Source organism: Podarcis raffonei, chromosome 7 (genome assembly GCF_027172205.1).
Source record: "Podarcis raffonei isolate rPodRaf1 chromosome 7, rPodRaf1.pri, whole genome shotgun sequence".
Lineage (NCBI taxonomy): Eukaryota > Metazoa > Chordata > Lepidosauria > Squamata > Lacertidae > Podarcis > Podarcis raffonei.
The window spans coordinates 58,146,965-58,174,870 of NC_070608.1; the positions used below are offsets into that span (position 1 = coordinate 58,146,965).

General features: G+C 42.7%; 1 protein-coding gene and 1 long non-coding RNA gene across 8 annotated transcripts in view; one reads left to right on the forward strand and one right to left on the reverse strand.

Moving 5' to 3' along the window:
• Nucleotides 1-27,906, forward strand: part of RIPOR2 (RHO family interacting cell polarization regulator 2) — a 99,616-nt gene that overhangs the window by 19,687 nt on the left and 52,023 nt on the right. The window contains exon 1 of one of the 7 annotated variants that reach the window (XM_053396740.1): nt 7,844-7,996. The exons of 4 other annotated variants lie outside the window; for them this stretch is intronic. In XM_053396740.1, coding sequence (XP_053252715.1) covers nt 7,927-7,996 — 70 coding nt within the window. In that variant the 5' untranslated portion in view covers nt 7,844-7,926. Of the gene's footprint in view, nt 1-7,843; nt 7,997-27,108; nt 27,417-27,906 lie in introns of those variants that run through there. 2 more of the 7 variants (XM_053396741.1, XM_053396742.1) reach the window with 2 other exon arrangements.
• LOC128417719 (uncharacterized) lies at nt 8,556-27,049 on the reverse strand. The gene is made up of 3 exons (XR_008331529.1): nt 26,943-27,049; nt 12,677-12,823; nt 8,556-9,521 (listed from the first exon to the last, which is right to left on the reverse strand). It is a non-coding gene; the product is annotated as an uncharacterized LOC128417719 (long non-coding RNA).

Sequence of the window (27,906 nt, forward strand, 5' to 3'; positions counted from 1 at the left end):
CCCTTGTAAGCTGCCTTCAAGACTGGTCATCCAAATTTTGTTTGGTGTGTGTGTGTATATCTCCTCCATCCCTAATTATGAGACTGACAGCTTATACCAGACAGCTGATGTTGGACAGCTACCCAAACTGTTGGATTCATGATTCTTAGTGGGGGGAAGGGGGAGAGGATGATTAAGAAAAAATGTTCTCAATCAGTTTAGCTGTCACTGTGAAATCCTTGCAATGTAGCCAGGCTCTGGTTACATGTCAATTTAGAAATCCTGTGGCGCTGCAGCTATAACAACTTGTTAATTATTTGTGAAGTAACAGGCTGTAAGATCTCTGGCTCACATTTTTCTTACTGTACATGTTGTTGATAGGCATGTAATATGAGAATAATCCCTTTGCTAATAGGCCTTGGAGGGAACTGGGTTGAGAATTTTCAAGAGTATGAAATAATAGCACTTAAGTAAATATTGTTTAGGGGAGGGGAAAGCAATTGTTGGTATGTTTGGGATTGTTGCTGTTGTTACTATTACTACTACTGCATTATATCAGTCATGCAAAGCCAGGAAAAGACTGGGCCACTGCAGGTTCTTTTGCAGCTGTCCTAATGGATGAGACAGTAGTATCACGTCATTGAAACATGGCCGCCACAGACAGAATGTTAATGACTTTATAGAGCTGGGAACATAGGAAGCTGCCCTGTATGGAATCAGATCATAGGTCCATCTAGCTCAATACTGTCTACACTGACTGGCAGTGGCTCTCCAGGGTTTCAGGCAGGGAACTCTCCCAACTCTACCTGGAGATGCCCAGGAATGAATCTGGGACTCTCTGTGTTCAAAGCAGATGCTCTGTCACTGAGCTATGGCTCTTCCCATGGGTTCCATTTTGAGATGCTGTCCATGACTCCTAACAATGACCAACACAGGTGGCTACAACCCTGTCCCCAAGAGTTTTTCTTCCTTCCATTGTGCCTTGAGGGAGTATAGTTAGCAGTAGTGCCACAGGCAGAAACCAGGCAGTGGCAACTTGTTTGAATGGAAGAGCATTCAGGAGATAAATGGTGATAAGCCCTGTAGTGTCTATCTGGACTTGCGCCCACTATGTAAGTACTTGGAGAGAGAGATGAGGAACAGTGGGTGCTTCCCTTCTGTAGCAAATGATCTCTGTCAGAGTCTCCACAATTGTGACCCCTGCCTTCTTTGCAGAGCTTGCACCTATCCCCAACCGCAGCTTGAGAGCCATTTTGAGAGTTTTTATGGTCAACTTCAAAGGAAGATTGCATGACCAGCCATTCTTAGAACAGGCTATAGTATTCGATTCTAATGCTTTGTGGCTAATGCTAAGATTGAAACAGTAGAAAAGACCTGATGGACTTAAACAGGTGTCATTCCAAGTTGACGCTGTGTTCCTGTTGTTGTTTTTTGAATTACCACCCTTAAAGCTGTAGAAATGTCAGTAACCCGGTTGGTTAGAGTGTGGAGCTGAAAATGCCAAGGTTGAGGAGACTGCAATTAAGGAAATCAAAGAATGTGAAGGGAAATGGGCTCATTGTCCAGAAATCTATCAACTTTATTTCCCTTCAATAAATCAGTACCAGTTTCTCTTTTGTGGGCACCAAACCAACACATTCCTGCATCATTGTACTTAGTTAAAGGTAAAACCTCTCACCTCTTTGAGGTAAAGAAGGGCTAGGTGTGAAAAGAACCACGATATGAACACTTTCCTGTTTTCAACTTTCATTTGTGAGGATGACCATGCTATTTCTGAATTTCCCTTTACTTCACAATATTTCAAAATAGTATTTTGCAGTATATATTTAAGAAGCGGTTTTGCTGCTCATACCCTTGAGAGTGGAGCAATCCTGCTTTAGTAACTCTGCTGTGACCTTGGATGTTAGCTATTTCCTGCTTGTGCGATGCACTGTGGCCATATTATCAGAGTGGAAGTTGAGCTGGGTGGGCATTGCTTGTGGTCAGCTTTTCCTCCCCGCGGGTTCCGTTCCCATGTGCCCTCTTTATCTTGTGGTTTGAGAAAAAGGAAGGAAACTTTGCTGTTGAAATTGTTCAGAAGTTTCTGTACAAAGCTGACATTGGGTGTAGCAAGTATTGGCAAGTATAGGGAAATAACATTTTGCCTAAGAACTACCTGGAAGTCAAGTACAAATGTGGGAAGGGGGCAAAGACTACAGGGACCACCTCTCCTCTTGTCAGTGAGAAGCCTTCTTCTGAGGAGGTGACGATGAGTGGAAATCAGGTGTTGAGCCTGCACTGATACCTCCTCCACTTCCAAGGACATGGAGACATGGGTGTGAACAAACCTTGCTGACCCAACCCTCTCAAACGAGTGCCCATTCACTTCTCCAGCTGCTTGCACTAAGTGTTGTGCTAACTCTACTTTTCAAAAGGAAGGTGCAGGGGAACATCACTTAGAATCATAGAATCATAGAGTTGGAAGAGACCACAAGGGCCATCGAGTCCAACCCCCTGCCAAGCAGGAAACACCATCAGAGCACTCCTGACATATGGTTGTCAAGCCTATGCTAAAAGACCTCCAAAGAAGGAGACTCCACCACACTCCTTGGCAGCAAATTCCACTGTCGAACTTGTTGCATCATTGTCTTAACATGTGCTCAGCCATGAGTCTAAACCTCTTGAGTATTTCCTGCACCTTGTCTTATATCTTGCCCATGTACCAGTCTGATTTATGCATTAAAGCCTTTGGCAGAAACAAAGCTGGGAGTTTTAGTTTTTTGTCCAGCAGTGAGGGTTAGGATACCAACCTTACTTGTAGATGCTGATGGCTGGACCTGGAAACTTCTGCATTCAGCAAATCTGCTCTGCCACTGAGCTGTTGTCCTTGTTTATTTACACTAGGAGATAGATAGAAAGAGTGATTCTGTTGACTATCTGGGACTTCTTACCAGCTTTTGATACTTACTCATATGACTTCTTTGGTTGGCAGTGTTTTGCTGTGGTTCTATGGTTCCTACCTTTCCTGAAGATTCCAGAATGTATTGGTACTTGTAGTAAAGATCTTGTATTAACTTTATTGTGGGACATCATATCTATATAAGCCACCATGAGAGGTCACTTGCAGTTTTTGAGTGGGATCTCTATTTCTACTTTTCTTTTGTACCAGATGTGGTGGTGTCATCCTTGAATGACAACATGAGGACTGGAATTAGCAACTTTGAAACTTAATCCAGACAAAATGGAGTAGTTCATGGTGGGTAGTCTTAAAACTAGACAATTAATGGAATAACCTGTTCTGGGTGAGAGTCATCTCCTTGAGCCAAGTCAACATCTAGATTTTTAGGTGGAAGAAGTGGTTGGGAACATGATCTGTTAGCTTTTTGCCCCAGCTTTCCCCCTTCCTGAAAAAGTGAGACCCTGATTGAAATGCTGCATTGAACTTTATGTGAGTCTGCCCTTGGAGCCAGTTCAGAAGCTTCAGTTGATGCAGAACTCATCAGGCAGATATTCGCTGCTCGGAATAACTGCAATACTGTAAGAATTATATTGGTTTCTAGACTAAATGTCATATTGCTGGTTCTTACTTTAGAAGTCGTTTACAGCTCCAGTGTATGTGTTGCCCCAATATGAACCTCTCCAACCATTGAGGCCCAGTAACAAGTCTCTTCAACAGAAGTTGAATTGTCTGTAAGGCTGATAGAGAATTTTCAGTTGTTGTCTCACATCTATAAAGTTTCTTACCATCTGGGTAAGAATGTGGTCTTCTCAGAAGTGTGCTTTTGAAACTTTTAAAAATTGTTTTTATAAATGTTTAGACTTCTATTGTATACCCTCTTACCCAAGAGTAAGCTACACTGAAAATAAGGGGAGTTACTTCTCAGTGTGTGTGTATAGGATTGCATTGTTTGTCCCTTTTTTTTACAGGCTGGGAGTTTACATGAGCTGCATCTATTTTTTGTGATTTGAGAGTAAACTTTAGATACAGCAACTGTCATATTTTATTATTGCTTTGATGTTTTAAATCTCGCCCCCATAGAACCCTTGCAAATAGAAAAGCTGAGGATACATTTTAAAATAAATAATACATAGCAACTATACATTTTCTAAAGAAATAATACATAGTAACAAAATATAGTTCCTGGAGACACTGGGGCAAAATATTCAGAATATGTATAAAATGGAGTGATGTTGTCTTAAAACATTTAAATGGAAGCATATTTTGAAGCATCTAAGCATATATTTTTTAATGACCAATCAGTTTTTCGCCCCCGGAAGCACCGTGCTTATTTATGTCATGTGCCATTGGGAATATAAATGCATTTGTCCTTAGATTTCTCTAAATGTATACCATGCGTGTACATGCAGAGTGCATTGAGATAGAAAATTTTGTTCCAGCTACCCAAGCAAATTGACATGAGTCTTGGGAATTTTCTTACTGTTCAGAATGAAGTGATGATGTCATTCCGCCTGTTCTGCAAGCTATTTTCCCTAAAGGCAGAGAAAGCCAGAAGGGACCATGTCCACATACTTAAGGAAGGAAGACCCACTGATCTTTCTCCATCCATTCTTCACCTCCCCCTGTCTTTCCCTTTAGAGGCCAATTTCCTTGACTCTCCCTTTCCAACTTTTAGGGGGCACAATAGCAATTAAAAATAAATAAGAGGAGCTAAAGAACAGGTTCTGTGGTGCGCGCACATGCCAGCAGCTCCTCTTTCTCTGCACATGTGATTGTTATTCTCCTCCAGCTTTCTCAGCTCATAGGTTGAAAAGCAACCAGGAAGAACAGGATTGCTCTTATGACTGTTAGTAAAGCTAATGTGCAACCTAGTTCTTAAGAGCCTTATGATGACTTCTTTATGTTTAGGGTACTGTCAGAGGTAGATTTAGGGCAGCACAACTGGTTGCCTTGCACAGGATACAGGAACCAAGGGGGCATCTTCCCATCACTTTCCCCAAGTACTTTTCACCTAAGAAACCACCATCTTTGTATAATCAGGCTTTGTTTTCCCAGTGATGGTTCTATATTTTTCCTCTGCTACAGAAAACTCAACTTCTCTTTCTTTCTTTTTTTTAAAAAAGTATGAAACATTAGCAAATACTCCACAGGTTTGGGAGTTTCTTTTCACTGTTTTCTCTTCTTTTTAAAAGAAACCCCCTGGTTTCTGCCTGATTAATTACTTCCTCTTTGTACTTCTGCTAATATAATTGCACCTCCCCCTGTAATTAGAGACATATCGTTTCCCATTGGGTGTGTGTTCAATTAATCAGGCTGCAAGAGGGGAGGATTGGACTTTCTTAGGGCAGCGCGGACAACACACAACCGGAGGAAAAGTCACTGAGCGTAAGGTCCTTTACTGGCTCACCTTGTAGCAATGGTTAAGCACTTGCAAGAGGTTGGGAGAAAGAAGAGACCCATGCCTGTTGCATGGGTAGGCTATAACAGAACGCATAAACACATCTAAGTGAAAATGTTCTGCTGCGGTTCCTGATGCAAGAAAAAAGAGGAAAAGCAACGGTCAGAGAGCACTAAGAGCCTTGTATCTGGGACCCCCCCCCCTTACTTTGACTTTACAACCACATAGTACTTGTTGCTGCAGACAAAAGAGAAAGTTGCTAGGATTCAAATTACAGTCACTAAAGAAATGAACAGACCAAGGATAAAAAGGGGCCAGCATTAACCAATCTATTTATAATTTTCAAATGGGAAACCATGTTTCATCTCAAATAAAGACATCCCGCATCCTCCCCGTATATTTTTGGAATATACTTCGTAGGATGCCATTTAAGTGGTGAAAGGGTGGCAATCAGAGAAACTTCTCTTAGGGGCCTTTGAAGTGAAGGTTGAGTCATTATTATTCATCACCAGGCTAGTTTGTGTGCTCATTTAGGTGACAGTTGTTTTCTCGAAAGAAAACAGCCTCTTGATGCTTTTTAATTCCTGAAAATAAAAGAAACAAGGACTGTCAAGGCATCCGGATGTAGTGCTTTGAAAGCAGTGTGCAAGGAAACAAATGTAAATCCAAGAGAAAAACTGAGTGGCATAAGAAGGAAAGAGCCAACAAGAACACTGTTTAGCCATTCTTTAATGCTTCAGAAACAGTGTTATATGGCTAAGCGCAATATATCTCTTATACTACATTTGTAAATGATGTTCACTGTCTGTGCATTGCAGAGTGCTGAACAGAGAAGGAATATGCTTTCATTGCTCTTCTGTGTCACCATGGCAATTTTAAAGTACAGTTTCTGTAGCATTAATCAGAAATGCAAAGGCATAAGTTAAGGCCAGTGGACAGTGTATTGGAAAACCTTGATTCAAATTTTGCCACAGCTATGACTCGCTGACCCAATTCAGATTACACACTAAACCAGGGTTATGGAAGCTAAACTGTGCTTTAGTGTAAAGTCTAGATGGACAAACCACAGTTTACAATTGGTAGGTGAAACAGAAGTAGGGTTGCAGCGCTTCCAGGGCAATTTACAAAAATCATAAAACAATATAGAACTGTAGAGTTGGAAGGGACTCTGAAGATTGTCTAGGCCATGCAGCTGTCCCATACAAGGATCAAACCTGCAACCTTGACATTGTCAGCACCGCGTTGCAGCCAACTTTGCTATCCAGCCTCTAGGCAATAAATTGCAACAGATTATGATAGCTAAATAGAAAGTAACTGTGACTCTCAGAGGTGTAGCTTACATTTTGCTCTGGGTTATTCTGGAAAAACAAGAGGCATCTAGTTGGAGAAGCAGGAATTTGGATTTACTCTGCAAGGCAGTTCTTGCAAAAGAACCTGCCTAATAGAACAGACAATTATGCTAAATAATATTCTGTTCGCTGGAGCTTGCATGTTTATTTTTGGAAGCCGCCCAGAGTGGCTGGGGAAGCCCAGCCAGATGGGCGGGGTATAAATAAATTATTATTATTATTATTATTATTATTATTATTATTATTATTATTATTATTATTTTCTTTGATAAGAACTGGGCTCTATAACAGTTTCTGAAAATAAGTTGCAAGTCAAATGTAGATTGTCACTTGACAATGGCATGCTTAGTTTTTTTCATGGCAAGTCCTTGAAAAGTCCATGTAGTTTCCCAGCATAATTACACGCCACCGAAAGGGCAGGTACAAATTGCATGCCATTTCATACAATGGGATGCCTTCCATGCGGGAAATCCATAACATGGAAGTGGCCTTACATAAGGTAATACACTCAGGGGTTGGGTGAAGGGGGTGTGGTGGGGGCGGCTGCCCCAGGTGTCACCACTGAGAGGGGTGACAAAATGCCACGCACTACTCACCACGGGGCCTGCAGCGCGCCCAAGCCATGCCTGGGAGTGATGTGGTGGCTTGGGCGCCCGCAGGCTCCGCGATGCCACAAACGGTCTGCCCATTGCCTCCCACCCAGCTCTAGGGTAGCTGAGTGGGAGGAGGCAGGCAGACTCCTCGGAGGCCCCACAAAGCATCCTGCCCCAGCTTGCCCCACCCCGCGGGTGACTGGCCCCGCCCCTGGGCGCAGGGCACGCGCACCACCCCAAGAGCCGGATTGGCTTGCTCTGCGGCTGAATACACTTGATCATTTTCTCTTTGTATGTGCAAGCTTCTTAACATTATATAGAACTTTACAGAATTAACCTAGCCACACTTCCTTCCTTTAAACAATGCACGTAAGTCAACTCTTTTCTTCAGAGCCCTTTTAAGAGTAGATTGATGTGGTGTGTTTTCTTACACTTTGCCTCTCTTTTTTCAACTTCCTGCACCCATTAAGAAATACCCCACTTCAGATCTCAAAAGCAACACCCAAGGTGGGGCAGGGAGAGAAACAAGACAGGCTATCATGTTCATGTAAATGAGGCTGTTTCAAGTTGTGCAGATGCGGAAGCCGCTGTCACCGGTGAACGGAAACAGCCCTGCTGTAGTACTAAAAGCAGCTTTATCATTCAATTCAGTAGTTGCTTGGCAAGCTCATGCCCAAGATGCACATGGAAGAGGAGGATCTGGCTGTCTCTGATGAAGCAGATGATATCTTCTGTGAAGGTAAATGATCTCTAACAAAGCTGCTGCTGCTTTTGCCGTCACATGTTGAAGATAGGGTGTCCACATTATATTTCTTAAAGGATCAAGTGTTCTTGAAGAGTCAGGAAGCTGCAGGGATGAAAACACACCACAAAGGGATGCCTTTCTCCTGTTAAATAAAAAGGCATTGTGGGTGTGATATAATGAATGAGATTCATATTAGTTACAGAGAAAGCTTACCGCAAAAGAGGGCAGTAGGCTTTAAGCTAGTCCTGCAGCCCTAGTCTGATGCACGTTTACTCACAAGTAGAGTTAGGATTTACTCCCTACCAAATATGCATAGAAAAGCTATAGAAAACTATAACACTAAATCTATAGTTGCAGGTCTCATGTCACTAAAGTGGTTGCCCTTACACATGTGCATAAACATTTGCAACTCCTACTGATGTAATTTTTAGTATGCATGTAAAAATCAACTTCAGTGCAGCTTGGATGGCTTAAGCAGTTGTAGATCTCAATGGATGGCTTAAGCAGTTGTCTCCACATCTCCAGAAGCGAAGAGTATTACAATTGCCTGAGAGCCATTTTCAGCCAGATTATAAAACTGTGAAAGCAATAGAGAATGATTTATCTGTCTATCATTGTTTTTGCTATCCTGTCACAGCTTTTCTTGTGTTGTATAATGTTAGGATCTGCATAGAACTATAGCACGAAGTTCAATGAACTTTTGGGTGGTTTAGCTCATGTGCTACAAGCTGCAGTTCCCAGTTGAAATCTCAGCTTGGCCACAAACCTTTCCTCAGCTTTCAGTCTCCAGTCTATATTAGGGAGCTAATAAAATTGACCTATTTTACAGTGTACCTGGAATACCAGGATTTTGCTACATAAATGTAAGAGACCCTCTGGGCCCACCACGCATGATATCCTGATAACAGCATGGTAGGGAGCTAGGCTGGGTGGGGTACATGTTTTGTGGGACCCATATCTCTTGCTGAATTTATATTTTATTCTGTTTGGAACATTTGGAACAGTTTTGCTTGTTTTATAATTACAATGGTTTTATCTGTTTTCATAATTGTGCATTCTGTTGTTGGAACCTTTGGGTAAAAAATATTTTGAGCAACTAAATAAATAATGGTAGTGGGCTGCCTGAGACTTGTAAGAAAAGTGCAGCCAATGCCATCTTAATTTTTCCAGAATGCCACATTGGGGCTCAGAAGCCTGTGTGTGTGTGTACAACTTGCTGAAATAGCATAAATTTTGGAGCCCGAGATAGTGAAGGGTCATTAGAAGCAAATTTAGTGTCGGTCTCATCGGCTGTTCAGAAATATTTCATTGTTTGGTATGACATTTTTGGTGTGGTAGATTTGCACAGGAGTATTGATTCATTCACTAGTGGACAGTACATTCAGCATGGCAGTAGATACCAAAGAATCCATCCAATTTCTTTTCATTGTATGATGCTTTCTAATTTGAAAGTTAGGTGGTCTTGAGCTGATGGAGCTTGGAGGCAACTGGAATGGCTGTTGATGATGGGCAAGCATAGCTGTGGATACAACAGTTTCATGACAATAAAAAGTGGAGGCTGAATAGAACTCTGCAGTGCACCAAATCTTTAAAACAGCACATTAACATCTCTCAACAGGTGGTGAAACTGAGTCACTTACTGCTACCCTACCACAACAGGTGTATCTGTTTGCAATGAAGCAGAAGGGAGCATATGCCTTTAGTTACTGGGTTCTTACGTATTTTATTCTTGCCAAGGATCTCTGTGCATCTTTATCCTGATTAATCATGTATGCATAATCCATAAGAATTCAGTTTATACAAACAACTTGGTTCTCCTTCCTTTTGAACAGCTGGTGATTTCACACGTCCCCATTCCCACTTTAAGTCTGTGTGTATGACAGCTAGAGATACTCAAAGTAGCTGACAAAAACAATCCCCTTACCTAGCTGGGTACAGCGGCGTAGCGTGGGTTGTCAGCACCCGGGGCAAGGCAAGTAATTTGCGCCTCCTAACCCGGGGCAAGGCAAGTAATTTGCGCCCCCTAACCCGTGGATTTGCGCCCCCTAACCCTACAAATCTATGCCTATGAATGATGGTCCCTCTCTCTCTCTCTTTCTCATATTCCAATTGATTCCCATTTCCGCCGATCAATCCCCGAAGCTCTCACCCAGCGAAATTCGTGCGTAATTACGCTTCGCCATCCCTAATCCTGCTGCTTCCACCGGGAAATCATGACGGTGCGTTTCTCCTCTCCAAACTTTCCCCGGCCCTTTGCCGGCCGGTGCAGCCCTTTTGGCTACGAGCTCCCCTCCTTCTCTGCCCGCTTCCGACCCCACCTCCCCGTCCAGCCTCCCTACCTCCTGAAAAAAGGCGCCGGCGCCGAGCAGGACACCCCCGCGGCCATCGGAGAGAGGCGGGGCCGAGGGAGGCGAGCCAATGGGCGAGGCGGGGGTAGGTGGCCACGGGGGCGGGCGCTGCCGCAGTCCTCGGGTGGGCAAGGTAGGAGCAGGCGGAGGCTGGCCGGCCGCTCTGACAATAGGGGCGGGCCGAGGGCACGACGCGGCTGGGCCCTCTGGACTCGCGCCCCCCCCAGATGTTGCGCCCGGTGCGGCCGGCACCCCTGGCACCCCCCACGCTACGCCACTGGCTGGGTAGGACAGGTTTCTTTCCTACTCTGAATTGCTTTGCCTGTCAGCAGCGTCCACTCACTTCTGGTTTCAAACAGAGTAATTGTAAGATCAGAAGTGAAAACACCTACACAAACTAAATGATTTGGGGCAGGCCCTGAATAAGCTGCAGGTGGTAAACTGCTCCAAGGTTGTTTTGTTTGTATTGCCTTTATCACCATAGCATTCTGGCAGAGTGAAGTCGCTGGAGAGAAAGAGCATCTATTGAAAGAGGCGCTGTTTGATTTCTAAAGCGAAACATGGTGAACACTTCTGTACTTCTCCACCTGCTGTCATTCTTTATAAGATAATTTCAATATCTCCAGGTCAGATAAACCTCCACATGTGTGCCAATGCATTTAGCAAAGTCAATGTACCTTTCCGTATATTTCTTGAAAGCATAAGCCTGTTACCCTTTTTTTATATATTGATGGGAGGTTCTGCTGTGGCTAAGATTTTTTCCATGATTTCACATTGGCTTGGTTTGCACAGCAAGTGGAGTGGAATTCACTGCTCCTCCCAGTCCCTTTGCTGCCATGCTGAGATAAGGTTTGGCTTAGCATGCCATCCGAACTGGGATTTGTGGTTAAGGTCTGTCTTCACTAAACACAAGCCGTAGCCAAGGTTTGTTCTTTGCTACTGTTCATGGTTGGTGGTGAGAGAACTTAACTATGAGTCCAGGTTTGGATGACACACTAATCCAAACCTTTGCTGAGCTCAATATGGTACTAAAAAGGACCAGGGAGGAGACAATCAGTTAAGACCTCCCCAGAAGTCAGCAGATTTGTGCAGTCCCAGTATGCCATAGTTTGGTTTACTGTGTCATGTGAACCAGTGCTGGCACAATGAATCATAGAGTTGAGAGGGATCACAAGGGTTGTCTATTCCAACCCCCTGCAATGCAGGAATCACAGCTAAAGAATCATGACAGATGGCCATCCAACCTCTTTCTTAAAAACCTCCAGTGAGCCTGACTTGGAGAGTCATTGGCCAATTACAAAGAAAAATAAATTATGATTAAAAAGCACCATAGATTATCTTTGAAGATGTTTAGTAGGGCCAGTTCTAGGATGACTTCTAATACTTGCTTAGTTCTTTTGCATATTTTTTGTATGATTGATGTCCAGATGTGTTGGATTTAAGGACATTCCCACCACATGTGGAGGTATGTGCCTGTGGAGGTGCATCTTCTCCAGCATTTTGATGAGGTTCCTGGGCATATTAGCGTTAGTTTCCATGGTGTTAGGTACCACCTGTAAGTGAGTTTAAGAGTGCATTCTTTTATTTTCACTGATATGGATTTAAAGGGAGGTTTAGACCACATTCTGGTCCATTGGGTGCGGTTAATCTCATAGCCTAAAAAATGGAATGGCTCTTCAAAGCACATACTTTACAGTGCCATACTAATCATATCTAGTAAGCTGTATTGAATTCAACAGGGCTTATACCCAGGTAAAACGGGGGTTATTAGATCTCTCTCAAGACATAAGAGATGAATTAATATTAGCCCCTAATTTATTGCAATGTCCATGAGACAGCTACCCAACACCATGCCTATGCTTGCCTTTAGGGCCTTAATTGTTCCCATTCTTTCCATTTTCCAGCTGAGTAACTTGCTTGGATGCTCTTATGCTACATGACCCATTTTTCAGCTGTTTCTGCTAAGATGACACAGAGTTTCTCAAACATTCCACAGCACTCGAGATATCTCACTTCAAAGATGTTTGAGCAAATAGTGAGCCTGAAACTTGCCACCAAGAATCTCTGAGATCCTTCTCATTTATTTGTGTTTACTTTATTGAATATTAATTGCATCATTCTCCTTTAAATTAATTCAGATCAACTTTCTATTTGCCCTTTGCAGTAAAGACTTACAAATCCCCATGTACGTGCATATAACCCCTAAACACTTTTATTTATTTATTTTTTAAAAAATGTTATACAGAAGGTGGATATTGTGGTAGCAACGGTAACTTGCTGCACGGCCTGCCTGCCATAGAAAAGCCTTTGGTGGCATTGGGCTTACCTCTTCTGATTCTGAGCGACATTGTTTGCCTTTGGTTTTGCTGCTTGGGAGAGATAGCCAGGGAGAGGCAGACAGTAAAAGAAATAAGAAGCGAGGAAAGGAATGCTGGGAAGAAGGTTCAGGGCAATGACAGGAAGAGAAGAAGACCTGAGGCAAAGAGACAAAAGGCCAAAATGAACAGAGAGAAGAATTACGTGTGGCTAGGAACTACAGAACTGAGAAATGCCAAGAATCACATATTGATTTGAATAACTACTGCAATTAAATCTTTAATTCTGGTGAACAGTTAATATCCATAGCCAGGGAAAAATACCCATTGCTTCCCATTCACCTGGGAGTAAGCCCCATTGAATTCGGTGTGCCTTTCTTCTGAATAGACATGATTAGGATTGTGCTGTAAAAGCCTTTTGAACAGGGAACGTTTCAACCACTTCTGAATGCCAGAAGTTGGGCACCTGTGCGTTCCTGTGGGGCAGTGTTCCAGAGGCCTTGGGACCCTGTTTCTAATCCCCACAGGTAATTCATTGCCTAGAGCTGATTTGCTTATTGGGTCATGCAGCCACAATCTTGCTTTGCCTTCTATTGAGATGTTCCTTCCAGAATTGTAATTGCATAGAATTTGGATGGTATGGTTTAAAAATTTATAAGTTGCATTCTGCCTCCCCCTCCCACAGCTGCTGCCAATGCATGTTAGAAACTCCATCTTTGAAGCTCAGGAAGCATTATATATATATATATATATATATATATATATATATATATATATATAGGTTAATACATCTTTCTTAGATAGAAAAGGTGCAGGTAGCACTGCTATCAAGACAGTACATTGAAAGGGTACCTTTTGCTTTGAATAAGTGAAAGGACAGACAGATGGAATACATAATGTGAGCACTGGAGGGATAAAACATGAACATATAGTGTTGTTCAGGAAGGCCATTAACATTCCATAAGGGTTTAAGAAAACAGAGATGACCTCTTTAAAATCTACAAAACACTTCTTTAAAATTCCAAACTTGTAGATTCAAAGAGAAACACTGAAATGCACAAATAGATTAGAGAGAGAGAGAAAATTAAATGGGCTTCCCCCTCGTAAGTAACCACAAAGCCATACATAATTTATGAATGTGTGTGTATATATACAACTTTCCCCCCTTAAGGGTTCGTCAGGCACATTGCATGACCCAGTAATGGCTGCCTGTCTCTTCTAATCCTCGAGACCAGAAATGATCAGCTAGCGGTTCACAGGCCAGCTCTCTCCCCGCAGAGCAACTTTATCTAGCCTCCAGTTTCCCTACTAATTTTTTAAGCAAGCGGAGTAGGAGGGGGAAATGTGCAAACGATTTCCTTTGCAAAGGAGAAAATGCAATGGGATTGTGTTTGTATCTCATGTCCCTTTCAAACCCATACTGGTAAGCAAGGAGGCCAAGCAACACTGCCTTTTGAGAGCACCTCAGCTTTTGCCACCACCACCCAACCTCATACCACCCAAATGTTCATGCCTGTGAGGCTGTTGCCGGTAGGTGGCTAATGCCAACTTTATTACCGCACAAACCTTTCTCAAAGGTTTTCCTTTGGCAAAATTAGTTGCTGAAACTGACAATACCTTTCAACTGAAGTTTATGGTGACTTTTTTAAGAACATAAAGAGGCTACTCATCCTGTTCTCACAGTGGCCACCCAGATGCCCGTGGGACACTTGCAAGCAAGATCGAAGCACAAAAGCACTCTCACCTCCTGCGGTTTCCAGCAACACACTGCCTTTGACCATGTTTTTTCTGTCTTAAAACACAATCCTATGATTGCTATATTCAGAAGTAAGTCCCACTATGTTCAGTAGGATTTACTCCCTAGTAAGGGAATGGACGTAATGGTCAGGGGTCCCTTTACCTTTACCCTTTTAAGGGTGTTTAGAATTTCAGCTTAAGCTATAGTTTTCGTACTGAAACTTTCCATAGTTTAAATATATTTAAGCTTGGCTAGTATTATAAGAACAGAACAGACTATGCAATGGAGACTTTATTCTGATTTTGCAGAGCATGGAAAGGATTCTGATTTTGTACTCAAACCTGATTATTAATAGATCACTTCTTCAGTACAGCCCACCCTCAAACTTGGATCCTGAACCTCTCCCCTACCCCAACAATAATGCCATCAACAAGCAATTTTTGGAAATATCCTCTTTGAAATTTTGCATTTTCCTTTCATAATGATTTCCTTTAATAATGATACTGCTTCAAAATAAACATATGCAATAAATATTGCAAATTCTACGCATTTTGTGGGAAGCACTGTTATATTTTAACAGACACGCCTTCATATATTTTTTCTTTTTTCATTTTAAAAAGGCAAGTCAGTCATCTTCCATTCCTCAAAAAAACATTGGAATGTTACCATGTATTCTTTGGTAATGATTCTGTAGCTTCCCAGTCTCCAAGGTATTCTACTTGTTGGGAGACTGAGAGCAACTTCTCATGAAAGCTTTCACAGCTCATTTATTTTGCCTATCCTCTTTGGTTTATCTCCTACTCCAAGGGAACATGAATGTACATGGAACTCCCTGAGCCCTGGTGGAAAGAAAGGATAATTCTCTCTGGTTCATCACCAAGGCAACTGAAATTTCCTATAGAATTTACTTCTCATAGCAGTGTTGTTTTTTTAAAAGTTCCTGCTGTACATCAGCCCCTTGAGAGAAATCTGCAGCTTGGGGAAGATGGTGTTTCTCTTATATGTGTCTCCCACCATTGATTTGATAGAACTCCTCTTCCACAGCCTTCCCACAGAGTTAAGAAGTGTGCAAAGCCCTTTATGCCTCCTAGCTTAACACTTGCTGAAAAACAGCACTGTCCCTTGAGAGAAGCCTTACACGAACACAATTTTATTTAGTCTTTAATAGATGTCTTCCCAAACGTTGCCCGGGTTCATGCATTGTTATACTTGATGTCTTTGCGTTGGGGGGGAGAATGATAAACCTCCTCCCTTCCATCATGGAGATTAATGGATTGTCTGGACTGAATGCTGCTCACATAATTTATTTCCCACAAAAAAAGGGGGGGGGACTGAGCTTTCATGTGATCAGACCTTCACATGGAGACCCTGACTCATAACGTTTGGGTTGGGTAGAGGGGATAGACTGCATTGTTCCTTCACCTCACAAAGGCCCTAGGGAGTGTATGAACCAGGCCCTTGACATTTATATATATAATGTCAGTGGCTTTTTGTGTGCTGGCACCACACACCCTTGGAATGGTTTTTTCCTTCCAAGCAGCTCCCACTGGCCTGATATTGCTGGGACATTCTATTCTAACCATTCACCAACAAGTCATACCTTAGGCACTAATTATTGCCTTTTGATTACTTCATTTAAGGTAATTAAGGCATCAAGTCCGTATTTATCAGTGTGATGCTGATAACGCCAAGGTTGTTTGGGTGTTTTCATTTTGTTTAATGCTTTAAGCCACAGCCCTTGGTACTGTTCATCAGTAGCATCTCATCTGATACAAATTTGTTGGGGGGTTTTAGTTCCAAATCTATAACAATACCAGTAATTGATGATAGATTCCAACTAAATGTCAGGAAGAACTTTCTGACGATAAGAGCTGTTCAACAGTGGAACAGACGTCCACGAGAGGTGCTGGACTCTCCTTCCTTGGAGGTTTTTAAAGCAGAGCTTGGATGGCCACCTGTCATGTGTGATCTAGCTCAGATTCCTGCATTGCAGGGGGACATAATGGGGACATAACAAAAACAACAACCTAGAAGCTATTTCCCCAGAGGGGAACCATACTGGGCTCTCCTGGCTAGCTTACTGAATGCCTGTACAGCCTGGCATGACATTTTTCCTGTCAAGGCAACTGACACTGAAAGGAGAAGTGTCAGGCACAGTGCATGCAGCAGCATGTCCTTTCTGCTTGTTCCTGCTACTGCCTGCCACCGCCCCCCTGCAATCTAGAGGCCCCACTAAGGAGGTGCTTTGAGAGGTGGTACCACAGGGAAAGCACACTGGGTGGGGTCTGCCAGGAGGGAAGCAAGGGGCATGTTTCCTGGAGGAGCCTCAGATCTAATCCTAGATCTGCAAACATGGCCACAGAAGAAGCCATCTCTTGAATCCTAATCCATTTTGTATCTGCCACTGATGAGATGTTTGAAGGAGAGCCTCTAGAGCAGCCTTTCTCAACCTGTGGGTCCCCAGGTGTTGTTGAACTACAACTCCCATCACCCCTAGCTAGCAAGGTCAGAGCTCAGGGATGATGGGAGTTGTAGTCCAACAACATCTGGGGACCCACAGGTTGAGAACCGCTGCTCTAGAGCATACTTTAAAAGGACAGATGAGCTCATTCCTGGAGGTGTCCTGGACCCAAGCCATTTACAGGGAGCGCCCAACACTTAATGTTGCACCCCCAACACTATTCAGTGCCTGAATTTGTTGTGGATGAGAAAGGGTGTTGGATATCTGCAAGGTTGTTTAATGGGTGCATTATGAATGTTGGAGGGAAAGGGAAGGAACAGTGCCAATGAAACATGAGAGGAAAGGAGAAAAGGGAGAGGCACAACAAGAAGAGGATGCTCTAAATGAAAAAGTTGATTTCTTTGTTCCTAGCATTTGCCCATCACCTGCTGAGTATCTGAGTCCCAAATTCCACGTATTCACTTTCAGCGTGGTAAAGTCATTGCTAGCTTATCATACCTCTTCAATTTCACACGGCAAATAGTTCTTATAAATGTTCCTCCATATGTTTGACAATTGCTATTTACCGCATAAGAGAAGCTGTTGGTCTTGGCGCCTTCCACCTGGCATTGTAAATGTCAGAAATGGAAGCACATTCATTAAAAAACATCTACCACATGTAACTTACAAGGGAAAATGAATCCAGGGAGTATCATCTCCCAATATCTGAGCATAGTGGGGAGTCTTATTGGAGAAAACTTAAAATACAACGCACACTTACCTAAACTGTAGCAATATATAGTTGCACCATTGCTTGCTTGTGCAACTAGTTCAGTTCTGTGTTGAATTCTAGCGAAGTCCTTTTGCAACTCTCTCCTCCACCACAGCCCTTCCCCCTTCAACATTAGATTCCATGACATCACGTAATAGGAACATTCAGTGCAAAATGTCTTGTTACATGGGATTAGTGATAGCAATAGGAGTACAGAAACATTTCCTCACCCTTCTGCTATGGGAACTGCATAGACTGGTAGTTTAAGCTAAGATAAGGATGCAGCAATTAGGGGGTTGCCACAAGATTACCAAATATTTAATGGGGACACCCATTTTCTTTTCATTGGTTCTAGGTTTATGCAGATCTTGTGGCAGCTTCAAAATCATTGCATGCCAATCTTACTCATCTTATAATACCCTGCATGTGGAGCCATATGCCCATCATGTGTGCCCATCATATTGTCACATGTTGACACCTTTTTGAGGGTTTCAGCTAAAGTGTGTTTCGAGATCCTCACTTGTCTCAATTCTTTGTACCACATTTCCCCATAATATTTTTATTTAATAGTATTTGCTTTAAAATCCCAAGAAGTGAGCGGATTTAGCATAAGTCGGCCACAGAATAAATCCAATTTTACTCTTTAGCCACTTTCACGCGCCCTCCCCCCTTTTTCCATGGCTATGAAAACATGGCCTGAGTGGAGTTACAAAAATGAAAATCTAAAGAAATTGCATTATTTATTAATTTAATTTCTAGAAAGCCTACCATAATCATCTTACCCAGCACCCTACGTTATAATTGTATTATCTGTTGGATATACTAACAAGCAAATGGTTATGTGTATGTGCATTAGCTCAACAACTAAAAAAGCTTTCTTATATTAATTAGATTCCTTTCTGCCACATAAGGGAATCCAAATTGTAGAGATGTTATTGGTGGAGATGGCATGGTGAAAAAGCATCACATGATTTTTCTTTTTTCTTTTGTCTCCTTGAACAAAATTGTTGTGTTGTTGGTGAGAAGCCTCAATAAGTTATAATGTTGACTCAGCTGAGGGAAACTGTGCAAGGATTGAGAAGTGTAACAACGTTGATCTCTTGCAGCAAAACACAAAACACAAAGCAAAGAGTCTTAACCACTTTCTTTCAGCATAAGCTGTTGCAAACTACAATCCACTTCATTAGAGCCACAAAGTGCTATCCTGAGTTACACACACAAGACCACAGGTAGAAAGGATGGAATGCATTGTAGTATTTTTTTAGATCTCCGGTGCTTTGCAAGCTTTTTGTTTTGTTTTGGCATTTTGCTGTAAACTATCAGGACTATGAAATGTTGCAGTTAAAGCAAAGATGTCCTGCTTTTGTGAATGTTGACTTTTCTTCAGATGAATGACACTATATGTTTGTACCTTGCTTTTGTTACCAGGGTTGTCTACATAACCCTTTCTATCTTTGTAACAGCCCTGTGAGGTTGGCTAGGCTATATTAATATATGTAGCAGTTTTTGCAAATAGATTGCTGGGGGTGGGTGCACCCAGGCACCGAGGCACATATATATTGCATGCTAGGCCCAAGGAAATCCTGCTGGCATTCCTGTTTACTCATGGAGGGGGTACTGTAAACTGTGAGGTCAGAAGAAAATGAAATTCAGAATAGCCCAGACATTGATAATTATGTAATTCACAGTGGTTCTTCACAGAATAGTTGCTGATAACTCAGACATCTTGGCATTGGTAAGATAATGCGTGCAATGCCAAGAGAACTCGTCCTTTCATCATTACTTGCGAAAGATGTATTAATACATTTATTTTTAGTGGTAGGCCAAGTTTATTTATGACTTTGGGATACCCAGGCAGGAGTTGCTTTTAAGACTGCTGAGGACAGTATGGTTGAGGCAGTCATTGCCTTTTTGTGCATACTTACCCCATTGCACACTCTGATTAAACAGTCTCTGCAAATATTTGAAGCACTACAAAACCCTGCAAAGCCTGTTAAACAGACATGACATTGGAATGAGTGTGCACACCATGAGCGTATTTCATATCACCTTTAACAGTCTGCAAAAACTGTTTTTTGTCTCCAACCCCGATTTATCCACCCACACACTAGCATTCCCAGACATGTGCAGGGGGGAAAAATATCCTTCATGCATACCAGTTTACCCAGGGAAAAATGGCATGGCCTCATTTTATATAACTTCCACAAAGTATGGGGTGGCACTGCTAAGCTCTTCTCTGTGTCCCTCTTTACAAATCCTTGGTGCAGTCCCTGTACTAGACGCCCAGCATCAATTATCTCATCCTGGCCTCCCACCCTAAAATTAGAAAAACATCTTTCACAAAAAATAAAAAAAATAAAGTGAACTGAATAAGGTACACAAATATAAAGGTAAAGGGACCCCTGACCATTAGGTCCAGTCGTGGCCGATTCTGGGGTTGCAGCACTCATCTCACTTTATTGGCCGAGGGAGCCAGCATACAGCTTCCAGGTCATGTGGCCAGCATGACTAAGCCGCTTCTGGCGAACCAGAGCAGTGCACGGAAACACAGTTTACCTTCCCGCCGGAGTGGTACCTATTTATCTACTTGCACTTTGAGGTGCTTTCAAACTGCTAGGTTGGCAGGAGCAAGGACCGAGGAATGGGAGCTCACCCCATCGTGGGGATTCGAACCGCTGACCTTCTGATCTGCAAGTCCTAGGCTCTGTGGTTTAACCCACAGCGCCACCCGCGTCCCGCGGTACACAAATATAGTGCCTGTCCAATCAGCACAAGCTATTTGACATGTGTTGGCTTTTCTAATTGCAAAGGTTGCACTGCTTTAGTACAGAATTATAGACTGCTGGATTCAAAAGGGTCTAGAATTTTTGTCTGAAATGAATTATGCGGATTGGACATGTACTTAATTTGTACACAGACAACTCTCTTTTTGTGGAACATGGTCAGTGTAATGGGCACAGTCTGGGCCAATTAAAATTACTGAGAATTTTGAGCTTGCATCCAGTGGAGTAGATCTCTCCCTCTTTTCTCAGTATCCATAGTGTTTCTTTCCCTCTTCTCTCTCTTTGTCCCTTCCCATTCCTCGCACTTACCACAAAGCAGGAGAGGCAAGCTTAATAAAAAAAGCACAAGCTGATGATTAGCATAGCAACTACTTATCCCTAATCACTTCAAATGCCGATAATAGCATTTGTGGGTCATAAGTTAGAAAACTGGATATATCCATCAATGCAATGATGATAAATAAAATGAATTATTTCTCACTCTGTATTGGCTATTTTTTAAATAATAAATAGAAAATCTGTTTTCTGATAGGTAGGTTAAAGAATGCCAATGTATGCAAAGCTTTGTTAATTTTATACATTGCAATTTGTCTCTTTAAAATTATTAAGAGGTTAATCCCCAAAACTTTTTTGTGCAGCGTCTGTAAAACATGGGAAGGACCACAGCTTTTGACTTGCTGGAGTGTGTCCTTCAATGTGGTAATGCATCTCCTGCTTGCCTGGGTGGAGAAGGCGGCTAGTGTATGTAGAAACCTCTGACTTGTCTGGTTGAAATTTCCCTTTGTACAGTAGCCAATGAGTCACACCCATTGTATCAAGCCCCTCTCAACAGTGGATGTGGTCCCTGGAATTTTGCCATGAAAAAATGCAGCGCTGACCAGACACTCTGGTTTTAAACAAACTATGGTCAATTTCATAGCAACACAACCTCAAACTATGGGTTAGGGAACTCACTTGTTGAACTAACCATAATTCATTTTAAACCAAGATCTCTGTGTCTGAATTCATATACATATTATACATATTATGCATCATGTTCACCTAGGTCAGTGTTGGCAAACCTTGGCACTCCAGATGTTTTGGAACTACAACTCCCACCATCCCTGACCACTGTTCCTGCTAGCTAGGGATGATGGGACTTGTAGTTCCAAAACATCTGGAGTGCCAAGGTTCGCCACCACTGACTTAGGTGGTTGTAATATACACAACTCTGGTTGACTCAGATAAGAAACATTTATGTCCTGCCCACAAGTCTCTACTTTTCTCTACTTCTTACAAAGAAAGAAGGAAGAATGATAAGTCCATCAGCTTCAGTGGCTATGCTGAGTGAGTCATATACTTGCCACCTATAGTACCTCTAGCATTAGATCCCATTATTGCATTTGCATTGCTAATCTTTGCAGTTCTCTCTTTTTACTGTTGCAATAAAACATAACAGGTTTCCAGATGCTTTTTAGGCGTATTAATTAGAGAACACAGAATTCACGCACTCTCTCTCTCACACACAACATGCAGAAAAGCTGCACAGCCAGTTCTGGTTGCTAAGCATTTTGAGAAATTGGAATGTACAGTTCTATCAAGCCCACTTGTGAGCTCCTTACTTCTGCCATAGAAATGGGGGGTGGAGTTGAGGGAAATAGTATGCAAGAATGACTAGAAATGTCTCTTGGTGTGGTTGACAGTTTGTGAGAGAAGTCAGAACTGGAAACGTATTTCAGATGTGACATTTTGGTGGCGAACATGGCAGGAGTGTGCCCAAAGCAGAGTTGGCAGCTGCTTCTAGAAATCTGCATGCCAGGGATTGTAGCCTCCCAAATGGGTCAATGCCTGCCTCTTACAGTTGTTACTATTGGTGAGCCAAGGCCCTTTAAGAAGAGCAAAAGGATAGACTAAAGAAGGAGAACCCTGGACAGGTACAGTAGCGTAACAGGTACAGTAGTACCTCCGGTTACAAACTTAATTCATTCCAGAGGTCCGTTCTTAAGCCGAAACTGCTCGTAACATGAGGCACACTTTTGCTAATGGGCCTCCTGCTGCTGCTGCGCGACTTCCGCTCACATCCCAGAGCAAAGTTCACAACTGGGAGCATCTACTTCCAGGTTAGCGGAGCTCATAACCCAAAGCGTTTGCAAGGAGGACGGTACATAACACGAGATTCCACTGTACAGCCAGTGTTCTGCTGCCTAGAGAGGTCACTTCCTGGTTTGCATGGAGCAGCCATTTTCAACAGAGCCCAGCTGAAATATACTCAGAGTCGCAAAGTGATTTCATGCTCTTTATTCAGCTCATAGTGGTGAGGAGGAATGAATGAAAGTCCCCTCAAAGTATCTGCTTTATATACATTATTTACACAATGGGCTGCACATGATTGGCTAATTCCAGAATTCTACTGTAAGCCAATCAGGTTGTGGATTCACGTCTATCTGGAGCATGATTGGGTAGTTCCTGCCAACCAATCATACTGCTGCATTGATCTAGGACCAATCAGACTGCTGCATTCTGAATCCTATTGTTCTAGGACCAATCAGACTGCTGCAGTTTGGATCCTATTCAACTCAGTACATAACACCAGCAATGGAAGCACACAGCTGTACTGAGGCAGCGCCGGCTGTTGAAATTTTGCACCCCTAACAATTTTTGTGCCTGGAGCAGCTGCCACTGTGCCCCCCTTGCTATGCCACTGGACAGGTGGGAAGCATATTTCTGAAAGGTCGTTCAGAACTCCCTACAGCAGCTAGAAAACTAGCAAATAAACGACAGGACTTCTTTCTCCCAGATATGCTAGCACACCTCAGTCTACCTCAAAGTTCTACAGTAGACTTCCCTAATCTGGTGCCCTCCAAATGTTGCTGGACTATTTCTATCATCCCTGACCCATGTCCATGCTAGCTGGAGCAGAAGGGTGCGTTTTGACCTGCTGGGAGCCTGAAGAGTCCTGCCCTGCTTCTCTCCACCTGGCTTGGGCCGGGGCCTGACAGGCTCCATAAAGGAGTGCTGCTGCTGCTGCTGCTGCTGCTACTGCTGGGCAGAAGGCTCCGTTTTTGTTTTTGTTTTCTTTTTCTTTTTGAGTTGCTTTTATTTGTTATCTATGTCATTTTAAATTGTGATTGATATTAATGCTGTATTCTTAGTTTTAGATTTTATGATTTATGTGGAAACTGATTTTTATTTGGTTGTGTACTTTTTGATGTGTTTTATTTATTGTTTATGACTTTTGTTATGTTGGTAATTATGTAATTCTTGTCATGTTATAAGCCGCCTTGAGCATTGTTTTAGCTATGGAAAGGGGGCATACAAATAAAATGATGATGATAATGATGAACAGCTGGAGGGCACAAGATTCTCCGCTCCTGGTTTGGTGTGTCTGCACTTCCTTTGTGTGTGTTTTATTGCACTGTAATTTATGTAACTTGAATGCAAGATGCATTTTTTTAATATTATGAGAATTGCCATTAGGAGTGGATATAGGGTACATTATAAAGAAATGAGTAAATTGTCAGTCATAATAAAAATAGATTGTATTGTTAATGTTAGGAGATCTTTTCCCATTACTATTCCCATTGCACATTTCCCAGATTTTCATAAGAATTATCACATATTGTGCCCCCAAGGGAAATGCATCTGCAAACATGTCCTAAATGTTCACCCCTGTGCGAAAATTGCAAGACAGTTGAGTGTTAGCACAGATTGCAAAGGTAGGGTGCTTTTAAGGACCCATGTGATTATTTGAAGAGTTAATACATGCAAAGCATTGAAATATTACATTTTTATAATGTTAGTGAAGAAGAATCCCTTTGTGTTCATGTAAATGTAATACAGTCCAGAGTTAACACAGATTGGTGTTCCTTCAGTTGCCCAAGGCAAACCTTGCTTTTGTGGTTCTTATTATGTGTTTTGTACTTGGCTGCATCCTGGGTGACCTATTTTTAATGCAATGGCAGATTACACTTCAATAGAGTGAATAATTCATAGGTATAGTAGCACTATCACAGTAGCAATACAATAGAAGCTTTTATGCCTGTCTAATTGTGGAGAGAGGCAGCATTCTCTGGCATTTTCTACTGAATTAGCAAAACAAGATACATGTGAAATGAATGATTCTTTCAAATGCAGCAACATCAGGGACACTGAATGATGTGGAAAGGCAGGTTAGGGCTAGTCTATGTGGTATTCAAATGTTTGTTATATAGCTATTGAGGTTTTGGGGGGATTTGACTGAAATAAAGGAAGACAGGATAAAACTGGACCTATTGGTTTTCTGCATTTGCTACTGCAAAGTTATATTGAAAACTTCCCCAGAGATAGCTTGTAAGTTGTATATGCACCAGTAGAATAGATACAAAGTAGGAAGGTGAGCAGATATTAGCACCCCAAAGCTTCCTGGAATATATATAGCCCAGGGAAAGTTTGTGCATGTTGAATACATACTTTAAAAGTCCAATAACAAACTGAGGCATTTCAGGTGTGCAAGTAGCAATAAAAAATATAGTATACTTTTATAGGTCAAATCAGCAGAATTCCCATTTCACAGCTATCAGCAGGTCTACAAAAACCAACTCAAACTGAAATTGTTGTGTTGGTGGAAGCAACTGGGGGGGAGGGGGGCTAGCTAGGTTTTTTGCCCCAGATGAAGCCGCCGGGGGGCGACATTCAGCCCCCCCTTCTTATGTGTGTATGTACACAAATGTGTCTGCCAAACTGGGTCTTTGACCCAGGTGAAATAAAGCCTACTTTCACCCCTGGATGGAAGCTGTTCTTCTAAATGACAGGAATATAATATTACACCAGGGCAAAACTTCTAAGGGCCTGCCCATAGCTTGGCTTAATGTGGATTGTGAACCCCTTCTGCCTCCTTTAATTCCCATTTGTCCATTCAGAAGTCTCCTCCACCTACTTCTGTTCTCTACACTTTCTGCCCCCTAGATCTGGAGATTCCAAGTGCTCTGGAAATCCAAATAGGGCAGTGAGTTGTACGTCCCAGGTATGAAGAAGTCAGAGGTTTCTACATGATCACACCTCTCTTGATTTCAGCCAGGCAAGTTCAAACATACATTCCAGCCATCGAAGCCGAAAACTCTCAAGGAGGGTGTGAAGCAAAGGCAGTGACAGTTGTGACCGGGGAAGGCTAGAGGGCTAGAAAGGCATGGAGAGGCATGTTTGCTCCCCAACCCTGAGGTTAAGCAGCCCTGCATTAGAGACTCTGCTCAACGCACAGCTGAAGGTTAATGCTGTGTTCATCTACGAGGTGTACCACTAACGCTGTTGATGGTAGTGATTAATCAACGGTATAATGACACCTAGTGACAAAACAGAAGCGCTAATACTACCCATATATGCCCTGATCCAGATTATGTCTGTGTGTACACCATAAGGCACAACTGAAGGTGCTGGTTTTAACCTTTAAAGCCCTATACGGCCTAGGACCCTCGTACCTACGGGACCGCCTCTCCTGGTATGCCCCACAGAGAAACTTACGGTCTTCAAATAAAAACATCTTGAAGGTCCCAGGCCACAGAGAAGTTAGGCTGGCCTCAACTAGAGCCAGGGCTTTTTTGGCTGTGGCTCCGATCTGGTGGAACACTCTGTCACAAGAGACTAGGGCCCTGCAGGACTTGACATCTTTCCGCAGGGCCTGCAAGACAGAGCTGTTCCGCCAGGCCTTTGGCCAGGACACAGCCTGACTCCCTCCCTCGGCAATCTTCGTGGAACTCTGGCCCAATGGTGGCCAGTGGCTTGATTTGAATTAATTTTATAGTGAATGATTTTAGAGTGTTGTTTGTGCTGTACTTTTGTACTGTTTTATTGTTGTTAGCCGCCCTGAGCCCAGCTTCGGCTGGGGAGGGCGGGATATAAATAAAATTTATTATTATTATTATTATTCTTTCCATCAGAGTATTCTGGGCAGAGTTGCAATTCCCAGCAACAAACTGCAGTGCTCAGAATTCCTTTTTGGGGTGGGGATGTGCTTCAAATGTGTGTTCAAGGTATAGTTCGTATGCAGCCTTAGTAGTGTGAATTATGTGTGATTAGTGGCACTAGGTATGGGCTCATGCGCACCAGAATGCACTTAACAACTAAAGCAGCAACTTCCAGAATCATATGGTTTAGGGGCTTCTCATCCTCAGATCCTTATGCCACTACACCTCTGCTGGTCTTTAAGGTTCCACAGAACTCTTCTCTGCTTGCATTGTTGAGAGTGACATTGTGCTTATAAACATCCACGCACAGAAACACATTTTGATGAATATACAGCCCCTGGTTTTGCATTCACCTACCAGTCCGTCCCCCCCCCCCCAAAAACCCCCCCCCCAGGTTGGATAGAACTGGGCATAAGGAAGGCTTTAGATAATTATCCACCCTGGTGGAACAACAGCGCGTCAGAAATTGAACCTGGCAAACTGCTGCGGCATTCACTCTCGGCACGGTGCAGAAAATAAACTCCTGTCTCCCCTGAGGCATGGGAGACGGCATTACATAAATATTTGCAGAGGAAACAAGAATGCCAGAGTGATCAAATGAAGGGAAAAGGGAAAGCTCTCCTCACCTATAGCAGCTAGTTAAGTCTCGGAGAAGCAGCTGTTTCACTGATCCCTATAGTCTCAGCACGGATGACGCTGGAGTCAGACGCTGCGACCCCCCCTTCCCTCCCTCCCTCCCTCCCTCTCACACACATTCCCTCTCTTCTCTACTGTAACTTTACCAGGGTAACAGAATTGTAGATGCTTCTGCTGGCAGAAGAGTGAGTCAGAGCAGCTAATGACTGAGAGCAAGCTGGTAACTGATGCGCTCTCGCTCTCTCTCCCTGCTCCACCTCCCCTCTCAGTCTTTCTCTCCCCCCCCCCCCCTTTAAATCAGAAACACTAACTAAGCCACTACTGGCTGTATAGTAGAGAACAGTACAGTCTGCTTCTCAGATCCTATTGCTGCTGTTATGAGGATTGACTGTGGAAGAGGAGCTTTGGGATTGCAAACCAGTGTATTCAGCTTCCCTACCATACGTGTGAGTCTGTGCATTTAGGTGGGTGCTTTCCCCCCTCCCCCTTTTAATTTTCCGACTCATGAGGACTAATATTGTTGCATGTTCTTTCCAAATATTGTAGTATTTTATATCGTCCTGTGCTTTTTTGTGTCATCTGTCCCCGGTCATAAAGTTATTACAGGATGCTTTGTTTTTAACACTGATTCTTTGCAACATTTGGATGTCAGTTGCTTATTGTCGTATTGTCCCCATTAAATCCTCAAGGCATGGCATTTCAGTGCAGTTGTGTTGGTATAGGGCTAGGCTCTGTACTATAGAGCATAGCAGTCAACTTTTCCCTTTTCTTGCGAGGAATCCTATTTGGAATAAGGGAATTTCCCTTAAAAAAGGAAAACGTTGACAGCTATGCTATAGAGTGAAATAATATTGAATTAATTGTGTCTCAAAATCCTTAGTCCGATGCTTCTCTTTTAAATGCAGCAGAATCTTGAGCCTGATTAGTACTCTGAGTAAGGGAGTAAAACATGGA